General features: G+C 36.6%; 1 protein-coding gene and 1 non-coding gene across 2 annotated transcripts; one reads left to right on the top strand and one right to left on the bottom strand.

Annotated features, from left to right (window-relative positions):
* Window positions 1-7,221: 7,221 nt before the first annotated feature.
* LOC149091938 (fibrinogen-like protein 1) lies at window positions 7,222-8,229 on the bottom strand. Its single transcript, XM_089257276.1, has 3 exons — window positions 8,102-8,229; window positions 7,439-8,037; window positions 7,222-7,376 (listed from the first exon to the last, which is right to left on the bottom strand). The coding sequence occupies exons 1-3, from the start codon at window positions 8,177-8,179 to the stop codon at window positions 7,253-7,255; spliced, it is 801 nt and encodes a 266-aa protein (XP_089113402.1). The 5' UTR covers window positions 8,180-8,229; the 3' UTR covers window positions 7,222-7,252.
* A 2,604-nt stretch (window positions 8,230-10,833) lies between these two features.
* On the top strand, window positions 10,834-11,785 carry LOC115563857 (uncharacterized). The gene is made up of 3 exons (XR_016196392.1): window positions 10,834-10,957; window positions 11,022-11,539; window positions 11,600-11,785. It is a non-coding gene; the product is annotated as an uncharacterized LOC115563857 (transcript).
* The last annotated feature ends 3,021 nt before the right edge of the window (window positions 11,786-14,806 follow it).

Below are 14,806 nucleotides of genomic sequence, written 5' to 3'. Positions count from 1 at the left end.
CGGACAGACAGACGGACAGGGCCAAATCGACTCAACTCGTCGCCCTGATCAAGAATATATATACTTTGTGGGGTCTGCCACGCCTCCTTCTGCCTGTTACATACATTTTAACAAAACCATTATACCCTGATTTCCAATTTTCAATGGGTTCAGGGTATAAAAAATTTGATATTTTTTAAATAACTTTATTTGAATAACTTTCTTGAGTATATTAAACAGCAAATATACATACATATATAATTAAAACATTATGTGTGTAATACTAGTTCTGTTTGGCATATTTATAAACTTCCAATCAATTATATTCTTTTCGGCTTTGCCATCTGTATTTTTTCACAAAAAATTTTCGTTTAAGCATGATTGTAACAGGAAGCATTACAGACCCGCCCACTACAAACCGCAAAAGTTTATATCTCCTACACTTTAAAAGCTAGAAGCTTCAAATTATGATGACCAGTTGAGTTACTGGTAATCTGGTATCGATGTTATTGGCGCCCGACTGCAACGTTCTTACATGCTTTTTTAATTTTTATGTTTTTGAGTGATATCCTGTAAGTTATACCTTATTGATACGCCGTAATCAAGAAATAATTTTTGTTCATTTCTATATTACTGTGTGCGATGTCATAATCTATAAAATAATAATAATTCACACTTAAATCGACTGAGTTAGTGGATCTGATCAAAAATATCTATGATTTATGGGGTCTGTCACGCCTCCTTTTCATACAAACACCCTGACTTCACATTTTCAGGGTACAAAAAAGCCTTTGTATGACTATATCAAAGTGCTTATCAAGGTGTACTGGTCGGTTTGAGATATTTTTAAGATTTGTAAATAGATATAAATTTTGTAATGTTTTTCATATTGAGATTTGCAATGGAATTTCAGACACTGGAAACTGTTTTATTTTCTTCTTAAGCTTTGAACTTTAGATGGGGTGTTTTAGTATAATACTTATCTTTTGGATGCATATATTTTTTTAGTTTTGTAGTTAACAACATCAACATTTTAGACATAAATACATACATATATTCTTAGCTATTAAATACATTCATAAAACATTAAGGTACTTGGATATGTATCATATAGTCATCACTCAAGGAAAGATAAAATTCGCTTCAGATGAGCTTGAATCATTTTAATGTAGTGTTAATTATTCAATGCCATCATTTGTATTCTTCTTTAATCACTGATATGAGTTCTTCTCATTCTCAGTATTATATTTCCGTTTTTCTTATTACAACTGTAACACGTTTAAAATATCTTAATTTTTTCTTATTTTAAAAATTCATTTTTTTCTCTTTCCATTTTTAATTTTTTTCAGTTATTTTTATATTTTTATAAATGGCTGTTAAATTTATTTTCAAAAATATCATTCTGTTAATATTTGTTGTAAACGTATGTCAACATTTTCAAAAAATAATTATCATTTGTACTGCGTTTACGTTCAAATCTGCATTCACTTCAAACATTTTCTCAAAATATGCATTCTTGTTTCTATAATTGTATGATTTCTGTTCGTTCTATTTATCATGGTTCATTGATTTAATTATTTTCAGAAAATTGTAAAAATTTTTAATCAAACTTTTTGAAAAGTGAAGTAAATAAATTCCTAAGATTTTCTTTGACTTTTTTTGCACCTGCTGCTGCCGCAGCTGCTGCTGCAGCAGATGTACTGGGCAAGTCGGCGTCGTAGATCGGTGGCATGATAGGCTGCTGTGGTTGGGTTGGAGGGGGATGCAAGTCTGCGGTCATCCGTACGGCTTGGCTATACGGGGGCTTGTAGCTGTTGGAAGTGGCTGACTGTACCATCTTTAATAGTTCATCTGAAATCATTACCAGGTTCTGTTGATGTGATTGCTGTTATTATTGTCAATCATTTGGATACCTGTCTCACTGCTGCTGTCGCTGCTGTCTTCCTCCCGAATCGTGCTGAGACTGGGACTAAACTGAGGCCGACGTCGCACAGTCTTGCACCCGTTGGATGCCGGAAACTGCTGTAGCAAAAACAGTAAGCCCTCGTCTACCGGAAAATATCCGACTCTCGGCAAAGGGCTCTGCTCGCCACACTCAGGACACCTGATGCCCGACCTACTGGTCAGCTGCCACACACAGCCGGAACAAAAGATGTGCCCGCAGCTGAGTTCAGTCGGCTGCAGTTTGAAATAGTCTGCACAATAAGTAGAATAGCAGAAGTCACAGCTGAGTAGTTGCTCCAGTCGTCTTGGTATTCTCATGTGATCGCTAAATGTAAGGATTGAGAGGGAGACAGAGAGAAGATGAGTAATAAAGAGAGAGAGAGGAAAAATAAAGATAGATAATTAGAAAGATCAAGAGAAAGAGAAGGGAAATAGATAGAGATAGAGATAGAGAGAGAGATAGAGATAGAGAGAGAGAGAAAATGAAGGAAAGAGAAAGAGAGACATAATATTTACTATTTATCAGTTTAACCAATTTGGTTTTCATTCATCAACTTCTCTCTTAACGCAATGGAACAAAAAATGTATGCGGCTCCTGTTCTTATGGTGTGGCACGATGGTCCCCGATTTAAATTGAAGAGCATCTTACCAATTTCACGAATTCAGTTTTGCAGGTGCTCTACAGGGTACCGTGCTTGGACCTACACGATACAATCTATTTACAGCTGACATGCCGACCTCAAGTGTAGTTGCAGGATTAGATGAGGACTATGAATGCTTGCAACAATAAGGAGGATGATATATGGGCTAGAGAACTTCGTTTAGCAGAGCCATTACTATGCTGAGCTCCACAATTCCACCAAATAAGCTTAGATGTTGGAGCTCTACCGGACAAGAAAATTCTATACTACTATGGCGCGACTCCTTGCTCCGGGATTGATATTGATGTGATGCACCATGGTAAATGTGATCCGGAGACATCATAAAAGGATCTGAAGGCTTCAGTATTTTAAAAGACTTGACAACCATGCAATTTTCTAGCCAGATGTCTAACTGTCAAGCCGAGGAAAAAACGCCTCAAGTGCCAGCCATCAGATCTCCTTGAAATGGATAATCCAATAAATTATTAATACTCGACTACGATATCCCCTGAACCCTTCTGTAGCTCTTATATCTTCTGAGATAATAAATAATAATAAATTTAATAACTTACTAAAACTAATGCTGTTCAGTGCTGTTTTCATTCATTCAAGTATTATTTTCTGTACTTCTATGCAACTTTTTTCATTGCATTAGAACCTGTTTTGAAAAGTTTTTTGACTGTGTCCATCCACAAGAAAAGAAGTTAAACAATAGACAATGCTCTTTGCACTTTAGCGCATGCCTGTGTGTGTGCGTATGTATGTATGTATGTATATTAGAAATATTGAAATAACAAGTGAAGCTTTCTTACTTGTTTTTCATATTATTCTACTCTGAGCACATTATAAAATAGGAAATCAAGGTATGATGATATTTCTATACCCTGTGCCCATTGAAAAGTCATTGAGGTGTAAGGCTGTAAGCTATTGTACCTCACCTCTATGAGATAAAATTGATGGTACAGTAGGTATTCGCGGCTCGTCATCTCTACTTCTCTGATTAAGCCTGCCGAAATCAACCTCTAACCGCTTCAGCTTGTGGCCATGTGCTCCGACAGCCCAGCAGCCCATATTGGGGCTTTAATTAGGCTAAAAATTTAAGGGAGAGTCTCATTGGGGTCTGCAAATGCCGTGGCAAGTTATTGCGTTGCCTACATAGTTCTCAAGCGGCTCATAGGCTGCGCCAGCTGCTTGTCGCGATGAGGCATCATTTTCAGCTTCCCGTCAAATCAGGGCAGCGATTTAACCATGTCAAGAGTCGCGTGAAATTATATACCCGTTACGACTTTCACTTGTTGAATTTTTATTGTTCGAGTAGCGCCACCCGCTGCGCTGTTTTCTGTGCGACAGCCGCATGTGGTCCGAATATGTATGTACATTGACATACGATAGACATACAGACAGACAAGGACCTTGAGTGCGTTGCAATGCATTAGCTTTATTTCATTTGAAAGTGAGGAAAACTTTTCTCCGCACATTTCGCGTACTTATGGCCGTTTAATAATTTGCCATCAAAAACATAAGCCCGTATTTTAAACATGCAACAATTATTATACCCGGAACCCATTGAAAATGAGAAATCAGGGTGCTGCGTTATCCCCCCCCCCCCCCCCCCCCACTTCAAATGTGAATTCATTAAAAATAAGCTAACGACGTATAGTCGTCTATACACACATGGTAGGGTATCCACCAGTCAGACACTTTCAACTAGCGTTGCTTTATAGAAATCGAGCTAGTTGAAATTTGCTTTGTATGACAGTAAATTAAATAAATTAAGAAGAGTGGGTGGAGTAGGTGAGAGAGTTAATATAAATACAAAAGGTCCGCCCTTTTCGTTTGAGGTGATGTTTTTCTACACACCATAAATAAAACAAGTACGAGTGCTCTAGTCGAGACTGCTCGACTAGGAGATGCCCTGAACCCGCTCGAGCACTGAAGCTATTTTCTTTCCGCTATTACCTACTTACTTAATATCCTATAAATAAATCGACAAATGCTAATACATGTAAATTATTATTTAAGCCTTCCGATTGAGCGGGCTCAGATAGACGCAGATATAGCCGTCATATCCTTATTGATATTGAACTGTCAACACGCATATATCCGATCCCCTAGTAGGCGTACACGTGCCATATTTGGTCAGTCCTTAGAAGGCTTCCGCTCAAGTCAATGTGAAATTTGCAGGGTATTTTGGCATGCCATGCGTGAGTATGAGTACTCACTGTCGTAAATGTGTATGAAAACTATGTATGTATGTATGTATGTAAAGGAAAAACGCTAGGTTCTGTACATACATACAAACATTTGTCTATTGTTTATGTAAATGTCTGATTTAATAAATCCGATGTGACAACGGAGTTTAATAAATGCGTTACTTTAAAACGCATATACGAGCTCATTGACGCATTGTGAATTTGGGCAGATGAGCTTCGATTTAAAGAACTCGTTTACTTAAGTTGAAAACTAACAAATGTCGAAATGAATCAGAAAATGTTCAGTCTTTAGCCTCTGAGATACGTGCGGACAGCTGGACATGGATATATCGACTGAGCTGATCATTCTGGTCAAGATTATATGCACTTTCTGTCTGTTGTATACATTTAACAAATCCATTATACCCGTTGTACCCGTTTTCAATGGGTATAAAATTATGCATTTACATTCTCCTAATAAATCGCGTAAAACTTTTTCGTCGGTTACCAGGATACTACACAAAGTTTAGACAAATTTTCTATTTCGTATGACAAAGTTACGCATCACGCTTACCTCATGCTGACGAATTTCGTATTTAACCAACCGAAAATTGTGACAAACTTATCCTCACACAAGCAGCTATTTTAGAGGTCAAATTTATATTTGATTTTGTTAGTTCTGGATCAGGAGCACTTCACTTATAGTTACTCCTATTAGTTTATTATTGTTACTTCTATCTGGCTTATTTGCATGCAGGACATCTCACTGTTTGTTTAAGTCTTGTTAATTTTTTTGTCGTTTTGCAGAGTGGCTGTGCCGAAAAACACATTAAATCGACACCAAGCTGAGTTTCGAATTGTTGACACCGATGTTAATTTGGCAGCTCCAGTAATGAGTGCTGTTGCATCGCGGACGCGGTGTCGTTGACAAATGCAAATTTTTCGTTGACAATTTCACAGGTGACAGGTGGCCTGTGGCGATGAAGCTTTCGCTCTCTTAAATTTTGCTCTTAGAGAATGATTTAGACTCAAGGTCAGGGAAGCCGTTTTTTTATTAAGTCCTGAACCCATTGTAAAAGAAAACGTACGTAACAGGAAGGAGATGTGGTAGAGCCAATAGTGTCGCGAGGGTAGGGGAGAAATCTTTGATTCGTAACTCTGTATATATATATATTTTTATGTCCATTTACCAAAAGTTAGGGCAACTATTAAATTAAACAATTAAGTACAGCCCACCGCCGCGTGTGTGTGTGTGTGTGTATGTGCTGTTTCTTGTGTGAGCAGAAAAGAAACAAGGGATTACTGCAATATCAAATGCTCGAAGGGTTCAAGGGATTTCGTAGTCGAGTTGTCTCGACTAGAGCGTCTTTAGTTGTTATAAACATGTTTCCTTAGTCCTGCATCCCTACTAGTTTTCATACTTGTTCCACCTGTTGGCTTTGCTCTGCATCAAAACAATTTCGTACGCCTTCGACCCAAGCCGACACTAGGCAATGCACATGCAGAGCTGAGAGTGCAGTGATTGCAAAGCTGTTGGTTCAGAAAGAATTGAGCGCTCTCTTATAGTCAGAAATGCTGCACTGTATGTATGTATATATACATAGGTATTTATGCCATGCAGTTAAGTAGGGGAATATCTGACTGCAAGAGAGCGCGCTCTTCATGTGTCTGATTCTCTCTGAGCCAACAACTATGTATAAATGAATATATGTGCTTCTGCTTCTGATTGCTACATGCGCATGCACCCTTTTTAGCGGGATGGACGAATGCTGATTGGCCAATGGAGAAATCTCCAATCGGGAAGCATATGCTTCTTGCACTTCGCATCTCACATTTAATAAGCAGCACAGAGCGAATAGCAACTCAATAAATGCTCCTGCGCCAATAGATGGCCATGGTTATGTAAATGATCATCTTTTGTTATCGATAACTTGAGTGGGAGTGAGCACAACTTTACGTTAAGCGGGCGTTAAGTACGCCTGACTCCTGACTACAGCCAGGCAAGGGGGCGTGATATCCAAACTCTGTAAACTACATTTCCGTATTCATCAAATGTATATACGCAAAAAATATGAAGTCTCTTGGTCAAATAGTATTTATATTAGGCCGAAAAAAGAAACAATTTTTGGACTATTCTCTACAAGTTATCGAAAAATATGATCAATTTCAGCTCCCTAGCTCTTGCATCTTCTGGGTATAAGTATATCTGCTACATCTTTAGAGCTAGAATCTCCAATATGGAATTTCATCGAATGGTTCAGGGGATTTCGTAGTCGAGCAGTCGCGACTAAAGCTTTCTTGCCTGTTTATATTTAAATTTAATTATATATATAATTTCCGTCCATTTGGACAAAAAATCTTTTTATCCAACAAATTCACATAAATTTGAATTTATAGCCAAATATCGAAATGGATGCATTCATAGATATTTCTTTATTGAAACGAAAGATAATTTAAAACTTTGCATTAAAATGTTCAAATTGAAGTTTAAGTCTTTTAATACGACTTTGCCCGAATCATCATTTGTGTGAACTTAAGCGATTTAAAATGCCATTCATTCCATGATATTCTTTTATCATTTCGCCCAACAGCTTCTAGGGTATATCGTCCGTTTAAATTACTGAAATTATAAAAAAAAATCATTAGGCCATAGAGTTTCAAGTATTTTAAGCTTGATGTTACCACTTAGAGCAATCGTAAAACCACCATCCAGACTCATAATATTCTGCACAGTTCCCCTCATATGTATCGTTATCCAGATCATACGTTGAAAATTTCATGTTCAAATGATGTTGCAAGGCATTGCCAGCATTTCCTGAATAATTTCCAAGTTGTAGTAGCTTGTACGACTCTTCTTCGCTTCCAATAAGGAAATTGCTGTAGCGGGCATAGCGGGTTTCATTATTAAAGTCCTCCAAGTGAATATATAACTCATGCGGCTGCGATTGCGTAATTAAATACATATCCTCCAATCCGATAAAATATTCGCCTTTTATGTCCCCAAATCCTTTTTTGTATTCCTCCCAGTTGAGATTGAAGCTTTCAGTTCCATCAATTCGACGCTGAATCACGATCCAACCAGGTCCTGCTATCTTAGAGTCGCAGGGCGCGAGGATAGGCTCAGTGTGGGGCAATCTAAGTATAGATGCAATCGAATTTCTTTGGCAGTCAGATCCTCCTAACATCTCCAGAAGTTCTGATTGTTCAGCCAGTTGTTTATCTTTTAACTCGATTATTGTCTGTAGATATTTTGTGGTCGGCGCTTGTGTTTCATTCTTAACCTTCGGGAGCACAGATGAGAGTTTAATATTTATATTTATTTATAATGTATATGCCAATACTTACCGGAGATGCCATTGACATAGAATTTAGAGCTGATATAAATATCATTGAAATGGCAAACACCTTGAGGTCTTTTCCCATTTTTTAACTAATTCGACTTTGCAACTGATTCACAATTGAATTTGTTTCGCACTGATCCAAGCTCTGCACTCATCTCAAAAAAGAAACCTCGCATTTCGTATTTTCTTATCAGAATTTCTTAAGCAGAAAAGGCTAAGATTATCAATTCCCGACAAATAAATTAGGTTGCTTTCTATGAATGCACTGTTATTGATAATTAAAAACAAAAAAACCTAATCTCTGGTGGTTAACTAGAATATGCTCTAATCTGTGCCCATATTCAATATTGATGCACGTTTAAATGAATATTTCGATTTAAGCAGAAAGAGAATGTAAGCATCTACAGCGTCTCTCACCAAAAATAAATTTGTTGGCAGTAGCTTTGAAAGATATAAGAAAAATAATAAGATATGTAAACTGTACAAAGATGCTTGGAAAGAAGAGAACCATGAAGGGCTACCAAGAGTAAACGGAATATGCACAGCAATCAGAGTGGCGAACTGGCTGACCTATGTCACACAGATATCTGAACTAGTAGAATTCGAATGAATAATTAAATGAGTACAACACGTTTTCATTGCGTGAATGGATTATTCAAAAACAAGTAAGAACGTTGCAGTTGGGCGTTGCCGACTGCAGAATACTCACTCACAGTCCAAACGCTGTCAGCCCGATGAAATTTTCAAGTCTCGAGTATTACAGTAGTGAGGATTTCAAAGCCTCTGCGGTGTTATATGGCCTGTTACAAATATTCGTCTTATAAATTAGATATTTTATTGCGAGTGCCCGAGCTTGAATGCAGATCATGAATCTGAGCCCATTCAAAATGTGAAATCAGCAACTTTTGCCTATTACTTAAATTTTCATTCATAACCAAATATCGAAAATATTTCTTTATTGAAACTTTACTAAAGATAATTTAGAACTTTACACATTTTGGTTCGATAATTGAGGTCTTATACATTTAGAAGAGGCGAAAGCTATTAGAGCAGTTAGCACATACACTCAACCAATTCAAGCTTTGAAAGCTTGTCGGCAAGGGTAAAGCTTAAAGCTGTCGAGCATGAATTTATTTATGAAACTTGAAAATAAAATGTTTGTTAAGCTATGCAAAAGCTCAACTTCAGGAAGTGGGTATATGTTAAGTAAATATGTTTGAAAATAAATATAATATCTGATCAATTTGTGTATTAGATAAGCATATGTACTTTTTTTTTAAATAATTAAAGTTTTCCCATTAATTGAACTATTAAGTTAAAAAATATTTTTTCTTTTTAGTTTTTTGTTAACTCAATTAAAATTATTCGCATTGCATTCTAAGTAATTGAAACAAAATGCGAACACACGTGTGCGGCTATTGGAATTTTACAAAACTAATATAATTATTGTGTATCGATGCTTAATTTGGGAAACAAAAACATTTAATTAAATCAATGCAAGGCTCTCATTAGGTATTCCGGCCCAAAAACGAGTATCACACACGGGCAGCCACTTGTAATAAGTACTACGAAAATACTCGACTTTTGTAAATGTTGTTGTTATTACTGTTTATATTTGCACAATAACAACAATGGCAGTAGCTGTAGCAGCAGCAGTGGCAATTACAACAATAATACTATAAACATTAATGCTTAAACACAGACAAATAAACATAAACATTTATGTCAATAAAATGAACTGATGCTTGACCTGCTAGGTCAGATAAAATGTATGTACGTCTGGTTCAAGCGAAACGGCTGACACAGCAGACACACACACACACACATGCACTCTCTCTCACACACACAGTTGCGTACATGTAGACGTGCCAAAAGGCTGCTACATTCCAGTTAATTGCCTTGCTCAAGCCCTGACCCGAGTCGCTCGTATCCTTTGCAACGTCTTTTGTCGCACGCTTTCAGGCATCTAAATAAAATTTGTCGTCAAAGGCGGCCGTCGCACGCACGACTAAACCGAATTGACCCCGTCGCCCCTCCGCAGCAGGTGTTGACCGACTGCCCTTGGTTGGCCCGGTAATTGTTGGTGTAAATGCAGTACTAAGCTGTTCCAACAGCTGCTTCTACTGCAGCTGCTCCTGCTCCTGCTCCTACTCCTCCCCCGGCTGCTGCTGTTGCTTCGATTGCTTCTGCCTTTCGGCCTAATTGAGTTTGCATATGGTTTGCTTTGTACAATTAGATTAGCTGCTCAGAATTTGCTGAATGCCAGCTTTAATCTATTCAATTGTAAATTCTGTCGCTTCTACTTCGAGATCAAGAAATTAATAGATTCATTTAATTTAATCATCAAAGAAAGTTGTTTTTAGGTAATCTATTCACGCAATAACAGCATGTTTTACTAATTTAATTTAGTTTCCAAGCATAACTTGATTTAATTTCTTTTAATTCACTGGAATTCTATTAGCTCAGAAATCCGTATGACATAGGTCAGCAAGTTCGCCACTCTGATTGCTGTGCATATTCCGTTTATTCTTGGAAGCCCTTCAGGGTTAACCACCAGAGATTAGGTTTTTTGTTTTTAATTATCAATAACATTGCATTCATAGAAAACAACCTAATTTATTTGTCGGGAATTGATAATCTTAGCCTTTTCTGCTTAAGAAATTCTGATAAGAAAATACGAAATGCGAAATGCGAGGTTTCTTTTTTGAGATGAGTGCAGAGCTTGGATCAGTGCGAAACAAATTCAATTGTGAATCAGTTGCAAAGTCGAGTTAGTTAAAACATGGGAAAATACCTCAAGGTGTTTGCCATTTCAATGATATTTATATCAGCTCTAAATTCTATGTCAATGGCATCTCCGGTAAGTATTGGCATATACATTATAAATAAATATAAATATAAAACTCTCATCTGTGCTCCCGAAGGCTAAGAATGAAACACAAGCGCCGACCACAAAATATCTACAGACAATAATCGAGTTAAAAGATAAACAACTGGCTGAACAATCAGAACTTCTGGAGATGTTAGGAGGATCTGACTGCCAAAGAAATTCGATTGCATCTATACTTAGATTGCCCCACACTGAGCCTATCCTCGCGCCCTGCGACTCTAAGATAGCGGGACCTGGTTGGATCGTGATTCACAGTCGATTGTATGGACCTGAACACATCAATCGCAGCTGGGAGGAATACAAAAAAGGATTTGGGGACATAAAAGGCGAATATTTTATCGGATTGGAGGATATGTATTTAATTACGCAATCGCAGCCGCATGAGTTATATATTCACTTGGAGGACTTTAATAATGAAACCCGCTATGCCCGCTACAGCAATTTCCTTATTGGAAGCGAAGAAGAGTCGTACAAGCTACTACAACTTGGAAATTATTCAGGCAATGCTAGCAATATCATGCAATATCATATCAACAATGCCTTGCCTAAAAGGTAACACGAAGCAAAAAATACCTGAATCTAATTTTGATATTGTTTTTTTGATAATTTCAGTAATATATATTCACTAGAAGATCTTGGGAAAAATAATGATGGTGAACGGCATTTAAAATCGGTTAAGTTCACACAAAGCATGATTCGGGCAAAGTCGTATTAAAATACTTATACTTCAACTTGAATGTTTTCATGTAAAGTTCTACATTATCTTTCGTTTCAATAAAGAAATATCTATGCATGCATCCATTTCGATATTTGGTTATAAATTAAAATTGATGTACTAGGCAGAAGTTGGAATTAATAATCGTACGAATTTATTGCATACTTGACTCTCCATCAGGTTATTTATTCCATTTGAAAAAGAAAAGGAAATAACATCAAATAGACTTTAGGCTTGTCATCGCCTGGTACGATGGTACCTGTGGGAATTTGAAAATTGTTAGTTTGCGAATGCAGCGCAATGCACACACAAAATTGTGGAGGATATCAATAAACATTGAAATACTTATGAATCTAGGCAAATAATTCATGCTGTTGGCTGCCCCAGTAGCCAAACTGCGAACTGGTTCCCCAAGCACCAAATGTGGCACATTTTTCATTTCAACACGAGCAATATTGCATTTTTAAATACGTGCGGCAAATGGAATGGGCGGGTGGGCGCATAGTGGAATAGTGGAATAGTGGAATTGGGGAATAGGGGAAAGCAAATGGTTTTCACTAATAAATAAAAAGAGGGAAAATAATAAATATGCAACATACACAAAAGCAACAACAACAGCAACAACAACATCGAGACCAGAAAATATTTAAAAAAGCTTTTAAGTGTTATTGATAGTTGAGCGTTGAGTTCTCTGTAGTCCCACCCACGCCTCTCGCTTCGGCCGCTACTCCCCCTTCTCTACTCAGTCAGCAGCCTTCACGGTGCTCGTATGGCACTCCCTCCCTCTCGCTCTGCACAAGTATTTTGTTTCATTTCCCTGGTTTTTGCAAACGCTTTTGTATTTGTTTCTTTCTTCTGTTTTTTTTTTTTTTTTGTTGGTGGATCTATGCGAAGCTGTTCCTTCGCGCTGCATTTTCCCGTGAAAGTGGCTCAGGGGGAGGGGTAATGGGAGCATGCTGGTAGTCGTGGGGCAGCGCTTCCGGTTATTTAAATGCTACAAATACAAATTGTTGGGCGTTTGCCGGACAGCACTCAACAGTTGTTTGGTTTGGTTCGGTTCGGTTCGGTTCGCTTCAGTTCGAACTGTGCGGCATCGCCCTCCACATTTTATCTTGTGCCAGAAACGGTTTTTGCATATTTGGGTTATATTTCAATTGTTGCTAGCGGTTTGCCTTTCAGCATTTGAAGTTGCGACGTTGAGCACTATCGATTGCTTGCCAAGATAGGGATTAGTGCAAGTTGTTGAGTTGATTTCTTGAAGAACTTTAATTGAGCAGAATGTGGATTAAGAACGAATTATTCAATAAATAATTGCAAATTTAAAAAAAATAAAAATTAAAATTTAAAAAATATTTTAATATATAATAAATATATTGTTGTGGCTAATAAAATGCAATTTTGTGTAATATATGAAATATAAAATAATACGTTATTAATATTCATACATTTTAAATAAATATATATATATATTAAAAATAAAAAATAAAAAAGTATCATTAAAAATTAAATAGATTAATTAATCAAATATGTGCAAAAATATTAATTTTTGACAAAAATCGCAAATTAAATTTCTACATCAATAAAAAATGCATGACAATATATTGTATACATACATAAAAAAGAGAAAATTATAAAGTTATATACTCATTATTTAATATGAGATTATCTTTCCATATATTAAAAACATATTCTATTCGCTTATTTAATAATTTGATTAAAATTAAAAAATATAGCAGCAAATATACGTATATATTAAATATATATTTAATTCTATTTATTAAATTGAAAATTTTAACGTTTTACTACAAGTATATTTCAAGTGAAACTATACTTTTGCCTTTACAATTTTTGCCTGTAGTGAATGTTAATCAATTTTAATCTATATTTCTTTCTACAGTAATTCACTTTAATTTTGTATATAATCCAATTGTATTTTCAATTAAATTTTCTATGTTTAATATACAATAGATTTTTGAGGTCATTCAGAATTCGTCTATACTTGAAGCGCATCTGCACTGAAACTTATGCCATTTTGTTAATCCATAGACAAGCACTTGGTGAACAGCATGGATGGCATTCAGAACACGCTTTCACGCCATATCTGTAAAAGTCCGGACAAAACCCCACGATGAGTGCATATTTTGTGTGCTCGATACTCGACAGAATTTATCGTTCCATTTCGTTTCGTTGTTCTTGCTGTTGTTGTTGTTGCTGCACTGCATTGTATATTTATTTGTACAGTTTTGGTATTTTGTTTTGCACACATTGTGGTCCATTGTTTTTATCAACATGCCGTCGGAAGCGCCAGCCAGGCAACAGCTAGCCTGCTGGACACCACCAGCAACGGAATACAAATAAAGAATGCAAAATAAAATTATTCAATAGATGCAATATGGTCACGTTTTCTCACAATGGACAAACACAAACCCGATTAGAGGGCAGCTCGAGAGATGGGGCCCAAGATGAAATGGGCGCACCAGAAAACTGCATTTGTTAGGCTTAAAAGCTTACAGAAACCTTTGAAATTAAGCTGTAGAAAAAAAATGGAGTGGAACTGCGGGCATACGTATAAATATATTTTCATTAAAATATGATTTATTTATGAATATCAAATGAAAATAGATCAGTATTAATTTGGTATCTCTAATTCTTTATATACTAAGAATATTATGAATTAAAATAAAGATTTCACTTAATAATACCTCCGAGTTTTTGTGGCTAACAGAAAATGAGCTTTGCTTTCAGAGAAAACTGAATAAATCTAAGCACATGCATATGTAGGTACTGAATATATGCTAATCAAATCTCTCTGCAATGTAGTCTGCTCTGAAGAGTTGCCTCGCATGTGCAGCATAATTCCTACAAGAATTTCCAGCTGCCTTTGAGTCAGTGAACTAGCAGCATCTGCCCAAAAAAGCGGAAAAGAAAAAAACAAAAACACAACTGAAGAAGGGAAACGAAAACTTTCGACCCACTTGCATGTTTAAGCTAGCGATGCGAGTCCTTCAATTATGCATAGCTCGCTGCTGCACTGGGTCGCTGCTGGGTGCGTGATTGTGGCTAGAGATTTTCATAATGCCACGTCAACACGAGACACCCAGGAG

The sequence above is a fragment of the Drosophila navojoa genome, chromosome 3 (assembly GCF_054131105.1).
Source record: "Drosophila navojoa isolate 15081-1374.11 chromosome 3, UAZ_NAV_1.0, whole genome shotgun sequence".
Taxonomy (NCBI): Eukaryota; Metazoa; Arthropoda; class Insecta; order Diptera; family Drosophilidae; genus Drosophila; species Drosophila navojoa.
This window is presented reverse-complemented; position numbering and strand designations above follow the sequence as displayed.

Excerpts from the sequence above, each read along its gene's own strand:
- LOC149091938 (XM_089257276.1), bottom strand. The coding sequence starts at position 8,179 with ATGGGAAAAGACCTCAAGGTGTTTGCCATTTCAATGATATTTATATCA. Across the intron at positions 8,038-8,101 it reads CTATGTCAATGGCATCTCCG|GTTAAGAATGAAACACAAGC; the intron begins GTAAGTATTGGC and ends GTGCTCCCGAAG. Across the intron at positions 7,377-7,438 it reads TTTTACGATTGCTCTAAGTG|TAATTTAAACGGACGATATA; the intron begins GTAACATCAAGC and ends TTATAATTTCAG.